The sequence below is a fragment of the Pelobates fuscus genome, chromosome 2, assembly GCF_036172605.1.
Source record: "Pelobates fuscus isolate aPelFus1 chromosome 2, aPelFus1.pri, whole genome shotgun sequence".
In the NCBI taxonomy this organism is placed as follows: domain Eukaryota; kingdom Metazoa; phylum Chordata; class Amphibia; order Anura; family Pelobatidae; genus Pelobates; species Pelobates fuscus.
Window position 1 is genome coordinate 251,066,864 of NC_086318.1, and position 17,507 is coordinate 251,084,370.

At 43.1% G+C, this 17,507-nt stretch overlaps 1 protein-coding gene across 4 annotated transcripts in view; it reads left to right on the plus strand.

The window, feature by feature from the left end:
* The window catches only part of MAP3K4 (mitogen-activated protein kinase kinase kinase 4), a 175,598-nt gene that overhangs the window by 102,747 nt on the left and 55,344 nt on the right, over positions 1 to 17,507 (plus strand). For 2 of the 4 annotated variants that reach the window (XM_063443339.1, XM_063443341.1), the window contains exons 14-15: positions 179 to 245; positions 16,097 to 16,193. In XM_063443339.1, the coding sequence (XP_063299409.1) occupies positions 179 to 245; positions 16,097 to 16,193 (164 nt within the window). Of the gene's footprint in view, positions 1 to 178; positions 258 to 16,096; positions 16,194 to 17,507 lie in introns of all 4 variants that reach the window. The other 2 variants (XM_063443338.1, XM_063443340.1) reach the window with 1 other exon arrangement.

Below are 17,507 nucleotides of genomic sequence, written 5' to 3' on the forward strand. Positions count from 1 at the left end.
CCCCACCCCCCCATGTTTCTTTCTTTTACTTTTCATTCTCTCTATTGTAATTGTACACCCAGAGAGAGACAAGTGTACATAGCCATTCTTTAATTGGCATTAGAAAAGCAGACTGAAGAACTTAACATTCTCAATGTGTTTTTTTTCTCCATGTTTCTGTCAATCGGCTTTCTTATAGAATTTACAAGCTCTCATGAATGAATGCATTGGCCATGTTATTGGAAAACCCCACAGTCCAATCACAGGTTTGTACCTTGGTAAGAAAACAATAATCCATTATCTTTTAAAGCTTTTTGTGACTGTTGCTTACTTATGCCCTCCCTTCCCTCATCTCTGCAATAATCCCTAGTGCTGCTTTATTTGCTCATATATTCAGCAAAACATATTCCCCGCAATTCATAAAACGGAACGGTATTGTTGGATTTCTTTCATAACCCATATTTTGCCAGCTTTTTTGCTTTCTGAAAAAAAAAAGGGAAACCATCTATGCACCAAAATTAGCCCATCAAGAGAAAGTGGTTTTGGTACTTAGAGTATCCATTTGTGAAGCTCTTGCATTTTACTATACTATGACAGTTCCTCTTTGAGGCCTGCTTAATAATAGTAGAATTTAAATCTGCACACACAGCTAATATTGGGATTTGTCTTTGTGACATTTAGTTAACATAGTAAAAACTTTGTGAAAACCACTTGAACGATGCGTTTGCTATAACTTCTGCTGCCAGGTTAATAAAATAGATTTAAAAAAAAACTATGAAACATGCAGTTTCTGTAGTCAAGACTAAAACATTTCGGGTACTACACTATTAGCTAGGCCTAAATTTGCATACCACCTTCTGTAATCTGATCTCTGGAAATGGAAGGTAAACACTGTCTCGCTGTTCCACAAATGACTTGCAGCATGCACCATGTCATATATGTAGTCCCTACTGCTTTATAACTTTTTTGTTTTTGTAATTGAAAGCGATTTGATAGTACAATATATTGATTCACTTGCATATCGCCCAACTTTGCGATGAATGGGCTAGTTACGTGAGTTGTGTAAGTGGCCCTGGACCCACCTGGAAAGAGAATTCACTCCAAGCTTCCTGCCAATCATCAAAGGCCAGCACACTGAGGGTACACCTTAATATCTGTACCGTCCTGCCGAAATCGTGTCCATTGGGAGGCATGTGCTTGTAGTAATGTAGTACATGATTTAAAAGTTAATCACTGTGAAGACTGGCGCATAATCATTATAAATTTCAATGTCGTTAAGAAAGAACTTTTATTTTGGTTGTATTGCACATTTGAAAGAAGAGAGGAACTTGATCTCTTCCTAAATATCCATCGGCCTGTGTGGGGAGTGTGCAGCAGTTTATTGCAGCCCATGAACTATCCTTAGGCACTCTGCAGAGATTCAGTATGCTTATTCCCCACTCTGTACTTCAACACTGCTAGGGAATCTTGCACCGTCACGATGACTGACTTTTTAGCACACTAAAGATCCTCAGAGGTGGTGGGGATCAAAGGATACAATAGCCAGTGCTAAAATCCCACTAATTCCACTTGCCAATGACTATCGAGTTAAGTTTACTTTTTGAGCACTGCTATTGCCATACATTTGCAGTAGGATGTGCAATACTGCATACAGGCATTACCCCACTTTTAAGTACACAATGGGACCAGAGCATGTATGTAAAACGAAAATGTACTTAAAGTGAAGCAATCTTTTTTTTCACTTCCCAATGCATGTATGGCATTGCAATAGTAATTTACAGGCATAACTGATACTGCAACTGCAGATTTCCAGTGATTTTATTTCCAGTGATTTATTTAGTGATTTCCAGTGGGCTTTTATTCAGTTAAAACAAACCGTACAAAAATAATAATAATCTCATTGTACCATTTATCTTTAACCCCTTAAATCCGGAGGACGTACTATTACGCCACGCAGAAACCGTCTCTAAACGCCGGCGGGCGTAATAGTACGTCCTCGCTTTTATTGCCGCCCACGTGGCCGGCGGTATTCTCCCGCTGCAGACAGGCTGTCACTGCGACCAGTATTCAGCATGTGTCAGCCGATTTCAAATCGGCTGACACATGCGGCCGGCGGCTTTCCCCTTCTGCAGATCGCGGTCGGGGGACTTACCTGCCCCCCCAGGCAGTCCCCCTGGGGTCAGTGACCGCGATCTGCGAAGTCTGAGATCGCAGTGACAGCCTGTCACTGCGATCAGTGTTACATGTGTCAGCCTATTGGCTGACACATGTAACTGGCACAGTGATCCCCCTGCAGATTGGAAGGGGGGAGTGCTTGTACCACCCAGGCACTCCCCCCTGTTTACAATTACCCAATCTGCAGGAGGTGATCACAGTGACAGGCAGTCACTGTGATCACTGATCCTGTGTGTCAGCCAGTGATGTGAAATCACTGGCTGACACTGTCATTGCCCCCTGTCCTGTAATAAAAATAAAATATTAGTTAAAAAAAGAAATAAAAAAAATTACAGTTACAAATAAAATATACTTAGATCATATATATTATATATATATATGATCTAAGTATATATATATATATATATACACACACACACACACACACACACTTACACATACACGACGTGTATTTAAATATTAATATATATATATATATATATATATATATTAATATCAAATTACACGTAGACTGATACTGATTAAATATATATATAATTATTGTTATATATATATTTATATATAATATAAAAAAATATATATGTAAATACGTAAAAAATAAAATTAAAAAAATATTTAAAAATAAATAATAAAAAAATATATAGATGTGTTATTTCGTTCTAACTGTATTGTGATATTAATATATATATTTATATCAAAATACACGTAGAACAAAATAATATATATATCATAATATATATATCTATATACATAAATATATACGTATATATCACTATATATATACCTATATATAAATAAAAATATTTTTAAAAAAATTATATATATATACGTATATATATACACATATGTATACATATACATAAATTAATTCTACACGGGGGGGCGTGGCCAACCGCCGAGCTTGATGGACGCACATTAAGCCCTCTGCTTCTGACCCGAGCCTAATCCACAGCAATCGGAGAGAACCATAAAACATGGGCAATCACAGAAAACAGAATAACCCTCAAGGCAACACAGGGAAGACGCCTGTATCCAAATCGGGTTCGTTAACCCGCTATTTTAGAGAAAATCCTGACCGTGCGTCGGAGGCCGCGGCCGCGGCCCAAAACATGGCGGATATGGACTCCCCTTCGAATTCATTATCACATAGTCCCTGTTACTCTGAAAACTCACAACTAACAGATAAACAAGACGAATTAGATATTAGAACTCTGATCAAAAACTTACCATCGAAGGCTGATATCCAACAAATACAGCAAACGCTGGGAAAAATAGAAACCTCATTCCAATCCAAACTGGAAGTAATGGGCACAGACGTCCAACAGCTCAACTTACGGGTATCGGACCTGGAAGAAGAAAAAGACGTATTACAAGCCCAAATTACCAATATAGCAACAACATTGGACTCACAAATTCTAAATTGGGCTGCAACTCAGAGACACATCGACGACCTCGATAATAGAGGAAGAAGAAATAATCTGAGAATCAGGGGGATACCGGAGGCCCAAGGTGAGGACATAACGCTAATACTCGCTGAGCTATTTAACCTAATCCTCGGTTCCCCCGCAGATAATCCTATATTGCTAGATAGAGCCCATAGATCTCTCCGCCCGAGAGGCATAACACAAGACTCACCAAGAGACATAATTTGTAGACTTCACTACTACAACATAAAAGATAATATAGTGAAAGCCATCAGGGACACATCACAACCCCTACTGTTTCAGGGCAACCCCATACAAATCTTCCCAGATCTGTCATGGTACACCCTTCAGGCGAGAAGGGCCCTAAAACCAGTCACAGAATTACTCCGACAGAGAAATATTAGATACCGTTGGGGATTCCCCTTTGCGCTGATTGTAGCCGCCAAGGGAATAGTTCACTCTATCACGTCATTCCTGGATGTCGCTCCATTCCTCAGAGCCCTAGACCTCCCTACCACTACAGTCATTGATTGGAATACACCACCTCCGAATCAAGACTCACTCCATCAATCCCAGCGAAATAAGTGGTCCACTCCAGCAAGAAAGAGACGACCGGATCAAAGGTTCCTTTCCCCGAACCAGAGACAGAATAGAATCCCGACTGAAAATACACCTCAGAGACAACGCCCGCAAGACATTGGAACAAACTGAAAACCGCGAAACAAATATCGAAAAATCCTCCTCCTCTAAACTGAAGGGAAACAATACTTGAAAAGCAACCTATTCATCTGAACTGAGACTTATCAACTGGACCTTCATATTTTATCTCTAGTCACAACTTCCTACCTAGAGAACTTTCCTCATATGTGACTCTCACTGATATCCTACTTAGATCATTCCTAATAGAGGCTCCAGGAAACCAGGCCTCACAGGTCGTATAATAATCCCCTTTTTTTCTTTTTTTTTTCTCTTTAACTGACATGTTAATTATGATTTTATAATGCCAAAGTGAGATGACGAGTATAGAAATCCTAAATATTATCCGTTCTATTACTCTAATCGGCTAGACCAAAGCAGTAGACTGTTGTTATCTCACCTTCTGTATGTCAATATTGCTATTGTTTAGACTCTCCAGTGATTGCTGCTTATCTAATTGAACCACACTACAAGGCACCTGTTATTACTTATAAAGTGTAACACCTGAGTTTGCACTTGCACAGGGTTATAACCGACACATAAACCTTAAGAGTAGCTCGTTGTAAACATGTTAAAACATCTGTAATATTTGGTAATGATACTGCCGGGTTTTACTATCTGAGTAACATAACGCTATAGGAAATTTGCATATCTCTAACCAACCGCTAATTTAGGCGATCTAACCCTAGAATATCTCTAAAGTAATATGTATAATGGTGTAGATATTTTCCACCATTCCTCACCAGACCTGATATGGACGAATACTGGTGACCCTACAGTCAGAACATAGGCACAAAAGGATTATTAACTACACAATTCTTATACCCTTTAAAGAAAATATTATGTGTACTCTCTGCAGTTAACTGTCGAGGCCTTACCACCTACAATTAATCATTAAGACCTTTATGGTAATCTTAATTCTTTAACATAGAATAGGTTTTCAAAGAGCTCCCTACTTAATACTAACTAGAGGAGAAATTAATTAATTGAAGTTTCTGCGGCTCCTCTCCACTACAACTAGCAAAAAAAAAAAAAAAATATATAGGATTGAAGCTTGGGTCTCTAGCGCCAGCGCTACGTTACGACCCCATTTATTTTTTGGTTCAATCTCTTGTGTCGAGACTGAACTTCATTTCCACTAGGAAAACTCATTATCTTTCTCTCCTTACCCCTACTCCTTCCTGTTTACTCTTTCTCCACTACCTCCCCCCCTCCTCCATCCTTATACTCATTCTACTTCTTCCCCTCCTTTGTCCCCCCATTAGTTCTAACTTAGACCATTACTAGCGAGTCAAATAAATTCTTGTTTATCTAATAAGTGGAGATTCTACACATCACCACTAAAAACTTTACTCTTTTCTACGAGGTTATCTTTTTTCTTTTTTTTTATCTTTTTTGTTAAAAAATTGTTATTAATTCTTGTATAATATAAGTGGCATTACGCTATTGCTTGATACATTGTAAATATTCTGTACCAATTTTCTTTTTTTTTTTTCTTTTGAACACATTACAATATTTTTTACACTTTGTCCCACCAACGAATCGGATAAGCGATAGCTTATACAGTGGAGAACCAGGATACGGACACATATCTCATTTTCTATAGACAGCTACAGTAAGATAAGCTGAGACTTGAATTTAAACAATCCAAGTAACATCTCTCTGACGTAACAACAAACATACGTCTGATTACGATACACTAATTCCATCTAGTCTCCTACCAAACCGCACTCTCACCCACTCCCACCACTCTCCCAGACACCAACAAATCCAAAGAAACCAAAGACGAACATGACCACCCTAAATATTCTTACACAAAATGCAAGAGGATTAAACACCCCTGAAAAACGTAACATAGCACTTACAGACTTTAAAAGGAACAAAGCACAGATTGTGTTTATCCAAGAGACGCATTTTAAGAAAAAATCCCCACCCAATCTGCGTAATAAAGACTATCCAGTGGGCTACTTTAGCCATTTCTCTGAATCCAAATCTCGGGGAGTTGCAATTCTCATAAACCAGCATTTATCATTCACTTACCAAGACCACTTGGCAGACGACTCTGGGAGATTTGTGTTTGTCAAGGGCAAAATTGGCAACACCCAGCTCACTCTGGCAAACCTATACCTTCCCAATAAAAAACAGAATCTCACACTCACAAAAATACTACATAAACTCAACATGTTTCAAGATGGTATTCTCATTCTGGGAGGAGACTTCAATATCCCTCTAGATGAGAACTTAGATACCACTTCTAAGTCTAGAAACTACCAGACCCAAACACGAACTCTACTTAAAAAATCTCTCGCCGAGGCCCAATTTTATGATAGTTGGAGAGCTATACACCCAACGCAAAAAGATTACTCCTTCTTCTCCCACCCAGCAGGTACTTACTCTAGGATTGACACCATATTCCTCCAACATAGATACCTCTCTCTCATAAAATCCTCCACGTACGGTCAGATTACATGGTCAGACCACGCCTCTATGACCCTCACCATCTCCATCCCAGCAGTAAATATGCCCTTATCCCAGTGGAAACTAAATGACCTTATCTTGAATGATAAGGAGGTATTAACAGAATTGCGTAAACTAACATCTATTTATTTCATTGAAAATACCCATCCAGACACAACTCCAATTATGACGTGGGAAGCCCACAAGGCAGTCACTAGAGGGGAACTGATTAAAGCAGCATCAATTCTAAAAAAGAACAGAGACAAAAAAGTAGAACTTCTCACCAGGGAAATTAAACACCTGGAATGTAACCACAAAAAATCTCTTTCATTAGATGACTTTAAAATACTCTCAGATAAACGTTCTGAACTCTCGGCTATTCTACATCTACATGCCAAACGCAAACTATCTCTAACGAAAAACCTATATTACTCCCAAGGTGGCAAGGCCGGTAAACTTCTAGCTAGATCTATACAGACAGAAAGACAATTCTCCTTCATTTCTGAAATCAGGAAAGAAGATGGCTCCCTCTCGTGCCATATGTCAGATATTTTAGACTCTTTTCACAACTTTTACTCCCAACTATATAACCTCTCTAATACAAAACCCACGTCAGAAAGTATACTAACCTTTCTAAAATCTAGGATAAAACATACTATTCCAAATAACGAAATTGCCTTCCTAGATAGCCCTATAACCACAGAGGAATTTTACGATACAGTCAAATCACTCCCATTAGGTAAAAGCCCAGGCCCCGACGGCTTTACAGGGAAATACTATAAAGAACTTTCACATATACTGGCACAACCTTTCATCAATGCCTACAACATGCCACACATAGCGTCACATATTCCAAACTCATCTCTCGAAGCAACCATTACAGTAATTCCTAAACCAGGAAAAGATACAACAATCTGTGGTAATTACAGACCAATTTCCCTAATCAATATCGATCTAAAGATTCTAACCAAAATCATGGCAAATAGACTCAAACCCATTATACCAACACTAATTCACCCTGATCAAGCCGGATTTGTTACGGGTAGGGAAGCTAAAAACAATACCACAAAAATTATTAACATTATTCACTGGGCCCACACACACAAGACTCAAAGTGCTTTATTGGCTATTGATGCCGAGAAAGCCTTTGACAGGGTTAATTGGTCGCTGCTGAAATATACCCTTAGATTCTTAAATTTCGGAGACAGATGGCTGGAATGGATTAATATGATCTACTCTAAGCCTACAGCAAAACTGAGAATTAACGGTCAACTCTCAAAATCAGTGAGCATAACAAATGGCACGAGACAGGGGTGTCCCCTATCACCACTATTGTTTATTCTAGTCCTGGAACCATTCCTCCAAGGTATTCGGGATAATAACTTAATACAGGGAATTCAAGTCAAAAAACAGAACTACAAAGTCACCGCTTTCGCAGACGACCTTCTCTTCACCATTTCAAACCCAATAACGACTATTCCTGCCATCATTACAGAAATGGAAACATACGGCAAACTTTCATTCTTTCAAGCCAACCTTACTAAATGTGACCTAATGCTTATTTGTTCATCAGATCAGACAAATAAAGCTATTAGATCCCAATTCCCCTTCAACTGGACAACCAAATCAATTAAATATTTAGGAATTCACATTCCCAGCATTCTAGATAATACCTACGCGATTAACTTCCCACCGCTGATAGACGACATCACAAAAGACCTTATTAGGTGGCATAAACCTTGTTTCAGCCTACTTTGTCGTGTTAATATTCTTAAAATGAATATCCTTCCACGAATACTTTATCTCCTCCAAACTATCCCACTCAAAATTCCTACGAAATTCTTCGTCACTGTCAAATCACTCTTCCTCAAGTTTATTTGGTCTCACAAACCTCCCAGACTAGCATACCAAACCTTGATAAAAAGAAGGGAACAAGGGGGCCTAAACCTTCCAGACATAGAAACATATTACAAATCTACTCACTTACAAAGAATCTATGAATGGAATAGAAACCACACTACACTCCAATGGGTCACTTTGGAAAATAGCTTTCTGGACCTTCCACTCCAGGTTTATACCTGGCTTCAAGATGTTCCCCAACTCACAGGGAATTTACTTAAACACCCAACAATATCTCCTACATTCCGCATATGGCTCAAACTGAGGAAACACACAAATATCTCTCCCTTCCCCTCCCCAATTTATCCTCTAACGCTAAATCCTCTTATGCATAAAGGAGTATCAGGAAAACAATTTGGCTTTAAATTCACAGGACCCTACTTGAAATTAAATGAGGCCTTAAACGGGAAGGAGCTTAAACCACTACGAGATCTCACCAAATCTGACTCACACACAGGGATTCAATCCTTCTTCTATGATCAACTAAAACACTTCATCAAATCCCATTATCTCCTACCAGAGGGCAATAGACCACTCACTAGACTCGAAATGATCTGCACCTCTCACCCTCCAAAGATAAAGACTCTTTCAACGTTTTACATCATAATTAGAGAGACATACACTCAAACTCCCCCGACTTTTACACTAAGGTGGACAGAGGAACTCTCAACCAACCTTACTGAAATGCAATGGAAAAACATCTTTAATACCGTACATAAATCCACTATCTCAACTCACGCTCAGGAATGTAACTACAAAAGAATAATCCGCTGGCACAATACTCCGGCCAAACTCAGCAAGTTCTATCCCGCAACATCCCATCTTTGCTGGAGATGTCAAGCTCCTAATGCACATCATGCTCATATCTGGTGGCAATGCCCGATAATTAATAAATTCTGGTCGAGAATTCATAGAATTATCCAGTTAATTTTCCATAAAACTTTCACTATCGACCCAAATCACTATATCTTTCTATTACCCCCGCCCGAACTTAAAACACTAGAGTTGATATTGTTCCGCAACCTGGTCATGGCAGCTTCCCAATTGATCCCCAAACACTGGAAACAAGCCGACTCCCCCTCAATCAGGGAATGGATAACGAAAGTGGAAGATATTAAATTGATGGAGGGAATAACCTCTTCCAAAACAGGGAGACATGCTAAATACCTATCCATCTGGGATCCTTGGTCCAAATACACCCGTTCCCACCTTCGACCAACTCACTGTAAATTCCTCACTCCCCTCTCCTCATAACGCTCCCAACCCTTACTTTTTGACTTAACATGTCACCCAGATTCTTGGTTCTCCAACATATTCAAAATGTTCATTCAAACACCCACACCTACATATACCTTCTATCAATGTTGTTAAAAAATTGTATTTACTCATGGTGTAGCAGGACTCTACTATAGCAAGGGCTATAAAGTAGAAACCCTAAACAAAGACTTCACTGTCAATGCACTCGACTTGCTTTTCATGGGCGAACAGCTATCATCTAACCACCTTGCTATTAGAGTGCTCCCAAACACTACTTCTTATTTCAACCTCTACTTTTGCATGAGACGACACCTTCACATATCACAACCTATTGCATATGATTCTTGCTCATGTTATAATATTATATTCTCCTTGCCTAACCATCCTCACTCTAAAATTACTTGTAAAATGGTACACTGTTGAAGCTATATGTCATCTTATAAGTTGTAATGAATTAACTTATTACTGTTTTATTAACTAAGTTGTATAGAAAATGCAACCTCGATGTTTACTCGCTTTACCAAAACATTTTTTGTATTTGTATACTTATAACCCAATAAAAATTTATCAAATAAAAAAAAAAAAAAAAAAATTAATTCTACACATATATTTATGTAATAATTTTACATAATTAGGTATCCTAATTAATTACAATTAGCGGGACCTGCCTGACAACCCATGCCGAAAGTATAGGGAATTTAATTTTGCTAGCACTATATTTAACCCTATAACTTTCCAAGACACCATAAAACCTGTACATGGGGGGTACTGTTTTACTCGGGAGACTTTGCTGAACACAGATATTAGTGTTTCAAAACAGTAAAATGTATTACAACGATGATATCGCCAGTAAAAGTGACGTTTTCTGCATTTTTCACGCACAAACAGCACTTACACGGACGATATTATTGCTGCAATACTTTGGCCAGTGTTTGTGACCAAATGGCTACTAAAAAAGACTGGACATACCCCATTTGCAATACATTGGGTTGTCTACTATTGCAAATGGTATGCCATTATGGGTGTACATTTAATTCCTGGGCTACTATACAGTCTCAAGGGCAACGTAACCAATCTGGCGAATTTCAATTTCAAATGTAACACGCTATATTTGACCCTGTAACTTCCCAAAACACCATAAAACCTGTACATAGGGGGTACTGTTTTACACGTGAGACATCGCTGAATACAAATATGTGTATTGTATTGCAGTAAAAGCAAACAGTATTTTGACATCCACAGTTAAAATGTCACATAGAACTAAAAAAAATTAAAAAATTATTTTTTTCTCCCATTTTTTTATATATTTTTTATATTAAATTATGTTCAATACCTAAATATTTGATGTTAAATGAAAGCCCTGTTTCCCCTGAATAAAATGATATATAATAAGGGGGATGCATTTAATATGAAAGAGGTGAATTACGGTTGGACAGACATATAGCGCAAATGCCAGGTTTTGTTTACGTTTAGTTCTGTTCACAACTTGTACATTTGGCTGCGGTGTTAAGGGGTTAATGTTTTACTCATCTGACAAACTTAAACTGGGAGGAAAAGTAATATAAACCTGCCCACTGGGCCATTTTCTGTCAATACGGTGCCAATTTGTATTAGTTTAGTTGCACATTTTGTTCATCACTTTTAGCATTTATGGTTAAATCTTCAGAATTGTGGCTATTGCAGCTAAACTGCTAAGTCATAGTTATAGAAAATGGCACCCTTTCACTGGATGGCAGCCGATTGCAGAAAATGGACCATGTATGGGCAGAAAAAAATAATATATATGTTCAGCTAGGAGTAGACATTAGAAATTTGAGATGATTAACCTGTGCCATGTCAGAAAGTGTGAAAAGTTATTTCCCAATGACACTGAACTGAGCTGCTCTGGGCGAGAATAGAACCTTCCATTTACTGTTCACTCGCAAACAGAAGAGGCACTGTAATGTCTGTACTCGCGAGGCACCTTTAATTACACTCGCGAGTATGTCTATACCTCCTATGTCTCACCTCCTATGTAGTTTTTAAGACTATATAAGGTGGGTCTTATCAGTGTACAAACATCCTTCCCCATTGATTTTTAATTCCAAGAAATGGAAGCCTAATGAATGTGCAGAATTTTTTTATTGTATATTTTAGTATTAAAACACATGATAACTTAAACACTGTAGAGCATGTCATATATGTAATTCCCTGAGATTCCCGTCAACAAATAATTCCACAACTAAGAGCTATTTTAATAGATAGACACATCATTTGTGCAATTAAAACCATTTGTGCTGAGTGCTGAATTGCCATGGAAAATTACACTAGCAAGTATTGTATTTGCAGTTAAATTTTTGGATTGTTCATTTGATGTATAAATGAGGCAGTCACACAAAACAACATTGGCAACATCCCTTTGACATGTTTTAGTCACAGCTGAAATATTTTTACCTTGAAATATGAAAGTGCACGCGCAGGGGTCAAGTCCTGGGTAAAAAAGTGCAGGAACTCACCCCAGATCCAGATCCACACCCCGCCCCCCCCTCCCCCTCACCCCCAAAAAATTATACGCATGTATGCAGGGGCTGAGTAAGGGCACGGGGCTGAGGAGGGGGACAGGAGCTGAGGAAGAGGGACAGGAGCTTAGGAGGGTGGGGGGGGGGCATGGGCTGAGGAAGGGGACATGGGCTGAGGAAAGGGACAGGAACTGAGGGGCTGAGGAGGGGGGCAGGGGCTGAGGAAAGGGACAGGGGCTGAGGAAGAGGGACAGGGGCTGAGGAAGAGGGACAGGGGCTGAGGAAGAGGGACAGGGGCTGAGGAAGAGGGACAGGGGCTGAGGAAGAGGGGCAGGGGCTGAGGAAGAGGGGCAGGGGCTGAGGAAGAGGGGCAGGGGCTGAGGAAGAGGGGCAGGGGCTGAGGAAGAGGGGCAGGGGCTGAGGAAGAGGGGCAGGGGCTGAGGAAGAGGGGCAGGGGCTGAGGAAGAGGGAGAGGGGCTGAGGAAGAGGGAGAGGGGCAGGGGCTGAGGGAGAGGGGCAGGGGCTGAGGAAGAGGGGCAGGGGCTGAGGAAGAGGGGCAGGGGCTGAGGAAGAGGGGCAGGGGCTGAGGAAGAGGGGCAGGGGCTGAGGAAGAGGGGCAGGGGCTGAGGAAGAGGGGCAGGGGCTGAGGAAGAGGGGCAGGGGCTGAGGAAGAGGGGCAGGGGCTGAGGAAGAGGGGCAGGGGCTGAGGAAGAGGGGCAGGGGCTGAGGAAGAGGGGCAGGGGCTGAGGAAGAGGGGCAGGGGCTGAGGAAGAGGGGCAGGGGCTGAGGAAGAGGGACAGGGGCTGAGGAAGAGGGACAGGGGCTGAAGAAGAGGGGCAGGGACTGAGGAGGGGGACAGGGGCTGATGCTCGTATGCAGGGGCTGAGTAAGAGCACTGGGCTGAGTAAGGTGGACAGGGGCTGAGTAAGGTGGACAGGGGCTGAGTAAGGTGGACAGGGGCTGAGTAAGGTGGACAGGGGCTGAGTAAGGTGGACAGGGGCTGAGTAAGGTGGACAGGGGCTGAGTAAGGTGGACAGGGGCTGAGTAAGGTGGACAGGGGCTGAGTAAGGTGGACAGGGGCTGAGTAAGGTGACAGTGCTGTGGAAAAGGGACAAGAGCTTAGGAGGAGGGGGGGGACATGGGTTGAGGAAGGGGCCATGGGCTGAGTAAGGTGGCAGGGCTGAGGAAGAGGGACAGGAGCTTAGGAGGAGGGGGGCATGGGCTGAGGAAGGGGCCATGGGCTGAGGAAGGGGCCATGGGCTGAGGAGGGGGACAGAGGCTGAGGAGGGGGACAGAGGCTGAGGAGGGGGACAGGGGCTGAGGAGGGGGACAGGGGCTGAGGAGGGGGACAGGGGCTGAGGAGGGGGACAGGGGCTGAGGAGGGGGACAGGGGCTGAGGAGGGGGACAGGGGCTGAGGAGGGGGGCAGGGGCTGAGGAGGGGGACAGGGGCTGAGGAGGGGGACAGGGGCTGAGGAGGGGGACAGGGGCTGAGGAGGGGGACAGGGGCTGAGGAGGGGGGCAGGGGCTGAGGAGGGGGACAGGGGCTGAGGAGGGGGACAGGGGCTGAGGAGGGGGACAGGGGCTGATGAAGGGGGACAGGGGCTGATGAAGGGGGACAGGGGCTGATGAAGGGAGCAGGGGCTGAGTAAGAAGACAGGGCCTGAGGAGGGAGACAGGGCCTGAGGAGGGAGACAGGGCCTGAGGAGGGAGACAGGGCCTGAGGAGGGAGACAGGGCCTGAGGAGGGAGACAGGGCCTGAGGAGGGAGACGGGGCCTGAGGAGGGAGACGGGGCCTGAGGAGGGAGACGGGGCCTGAGGAGGGAGACGGGGCCTGAGGAGGGAGACGGGGACTGAGGAGGGAGACGGGGACTGAGGAGGGAGACGGGGACTGAGGAGGGAGACGGGGACTGAGGAGGGAGACGGGGACTGAGGAGGGAGACGGGGACTGAGGAGGGAGACGGGGACTGAGGAGGGAGACGGGGACTGAGGAGGGAGACGGGGACTGAGGAGGGAGACAGGGACTGAGGAGGGAGACAGGGACTGAGGAGGGAGACAGGGACTGAGGAGGGAGACAGGGACTGAGGAGGGAGACAGGGACTGAGGAGGGGGACAGGGACTGAGGAGGGGGACAGGGACTGAGGAGGGGGACAGGGACTGAGGAGGGGGACAGGGACTGAGGAGGGGGACAGGGACTGAGGAGGGGGACAGGGACTGAGGAGGGGGACAGGGCTTGAGGAGGGGGACAGGGCTTGAGGAGGGGGACAGGGCTTGAGGAGGGGGACAGGGCTTGAGGAGGGGGACAGGGCTTGAGGAGGGGGACAGAGACTGAGGAAAGGGACAGAGACTGAGGAAAGGGACAGAGACTGAGGAAAGGGACAGAGACTGAGGAAAGGGACAGAGACTGAGGAAAGGGACAGAGACTGAGGAAAGGGACAGAGACTGAGGAAAGGGACAGAGACTGAGGAGGGAGACCGGGCTTGAGGAGGGGGGCAGGGACTGAGGAGGGAGACAGGGACTGAGTAAGGGGGCAGGGACTGAGTAAGGGGGCAGGGGCTGAGTAACGGGACAGGGCCTTAAATAGGGGGACAGGGACTCGGGAAAGGGACTTAGGAGGGGGACAGGGACTGAGGAGGGAGACAGGGACTGAGGAGGGGGGACAGGGACTGAGGAGGGGGGACAGGGACTGAGGAGGGGGGACAGGGACTGAGGAGGGGGGACAGGGACTGAGGAGGGGGGACAGGGACTGGGGAGGGGGACAGGGACTGGGGAGGGGGACAGGGACTGGGGAGGGGGATAGGGCTTGAGGAGGGGGGCATGGACTGGGGAAAAGGACTGAGGGGGGAAAGGGCCTTAAATAGGGGGACAGGGACTGAGGGTGGGGGGCAGGAACTGAGGAGGGGGGACAGGGCCTTAAATAGGGGGACAGGGACTGAGGAGGGGGGACAGGGCCTTAACTAGGGGGACAGGGACAGGGACTGAGGAAAGGGATAAAAAAAACCACAAAAAAAAAAACCTAAAGTGCCTTCCCCCCTCCCTGAGGCTTACCTTGGGCCTGGAGGGTTGGGACAGGATCTGGAACCTGCAGCCTGCAGTCAGTGGAGTAAGCCGGCCTCTCCTGATGATGTCAGGAGGAGGGGGCGTGGCTTCCTCTGCTCCCCAGCGTTCCTGTGAGAAGAGCAGAGAAAGTCACGCCCCCTCCTACTGACATCATCAGGAGAGGCTGGACGACTCCACTGACTGCAGGGGGAGAGGTGAGTTTAGAAATCCGAGTCCCCAGTCAGAGGCAGGGGATTCGGATTTGTGCTCCCCCTGCTCTCGCAGCCGCTTGTGCCAGCCCTTGGTCCTGCAGGACTAGTAATGGGAACGGCGTTCCTGCTGTGGAAAAAGTGCAGGAACGCCGTTCCCACGCGTTCCTGCAGGACTCGAGCCCTGTGCACGCGTATTAACTGCATATATGAACACAGGTTTTATGTTTTTTTTTTATCTTATTATTTTAACTTAATGTCCCTTACTGCTTTAGTGTTTGATAATAACATGCAGCAATATATGCATGAATATAAGTAGTAATTTATTATCCTATTTAATTATATATATTTCACAATGCTGCAACTACCCTTGAATATGCTTCTATCTCGTTGTGTAGCTGTAATGTATCTTCCCAAATATATACATTTTATTTTTATTTAGCTATATTTTTTTTTATTTCCTAGCTACTCATCGCAACAGTCCTCGTCCTGTAAAGGTACCCCGATGCCACAGTGATCCACCAAATCCAAACCTTGCTACCCCAACTCCAGAAGGTTTAAGGTATTACTCTAGCTACCATTATATTGTTATTCTTATTTATAATTGTTGTATAACTGTACTTGTTCCACAAGTCAGTGGCATAAATTGAGTTGTTTTGCATCCGTTTTTTTTTCCCTCCTTTTTACAATTACTTGGATTTTTTTTTTTGAATTCTTTATTTTTGGTATGCAGGTGAGTACAAAGCAGAAACAAAACGCCACAACAGCGTACATAGATGTAAGCACGATAAACCGTGGCAGGAGTATATGCATATTATTATTATTTTAAATAAGCTAGACTATGTTTCATCGAAGATCATACAATCATAGATAAAATAATGCACAAGCTTTGGCGCAGCCAGGACAACATAGCATTCAATTGACAGTTGTAGACTACGTCCTGTCTAAGGCTTTGCACCTGAGTGATGAAATTATACAAATAACAATAACAAAACCAGACAAACTTAACAGTGGTATAGCTAGTACTCAGCGTATATTGGAGTTCAAATCTACTATATACAATAAACTTTTTCAACACATTGCCTGGTTGGAACAATTACTTGGATTTTGAGATTCATTGCAGTTCTTTAGTAATTCTGCATCTAATGTTTTATCTCTTTCAATGTTAAGTTGCAATAAATCGGCTAAAATTTGTGTAGTTGTAAAACCTTTAATAAGATTTATAAGAATTCACAATTATCATTTTGGTTTATGTGTAAAGATGTTCTTTGTAAAGCATTTCTTTTTCTCTTGCATGATGTCAGCTTTTAATCGGAGGGACAGAACGCTATATTTATGAAATGTTGTTACTTTTGATATTGGCTACCCCATTGTATGTAGTTTAGTCACAATAGATTATCACGAGTGGTCAGCAAGATACCATGAGATTTTAAGGTCTAGCTGTATATGTATTTGCTCACCAATAGTCCAGTTGTTTTTTTCCCAATTACCAACAGGAAATCAAACCTTGTGCAATCAGTAACCTTTTCCTATAGATGAATCTTAACTGTAACAGTAAAAAGAAAACTCATAGTCAAATCTTAGACAGTTGAAAACTCTGTAAAACTCTCCAGAATATATCCAAGCACACACTTTGAAGCAGCACTTAGAAGTAGCAACCAACCAACCAATCAAGAAGTTATAGAAGGTCAAAGAACCTTCATGGTGAAATATCTGTTTACGATCCAGTGGCCTTAGGGTGCTGTGAAAAGTAGGTTTACTTAAAGGAACACTATAGTTGCAGTTTTTGAGAAGCTGCAATCATTACATTGTAGGATTAAGACTGCCTCTAGTAGCTCTCTGTAAAATCCCCACAGGAAAGCATTGAAGCAAACCC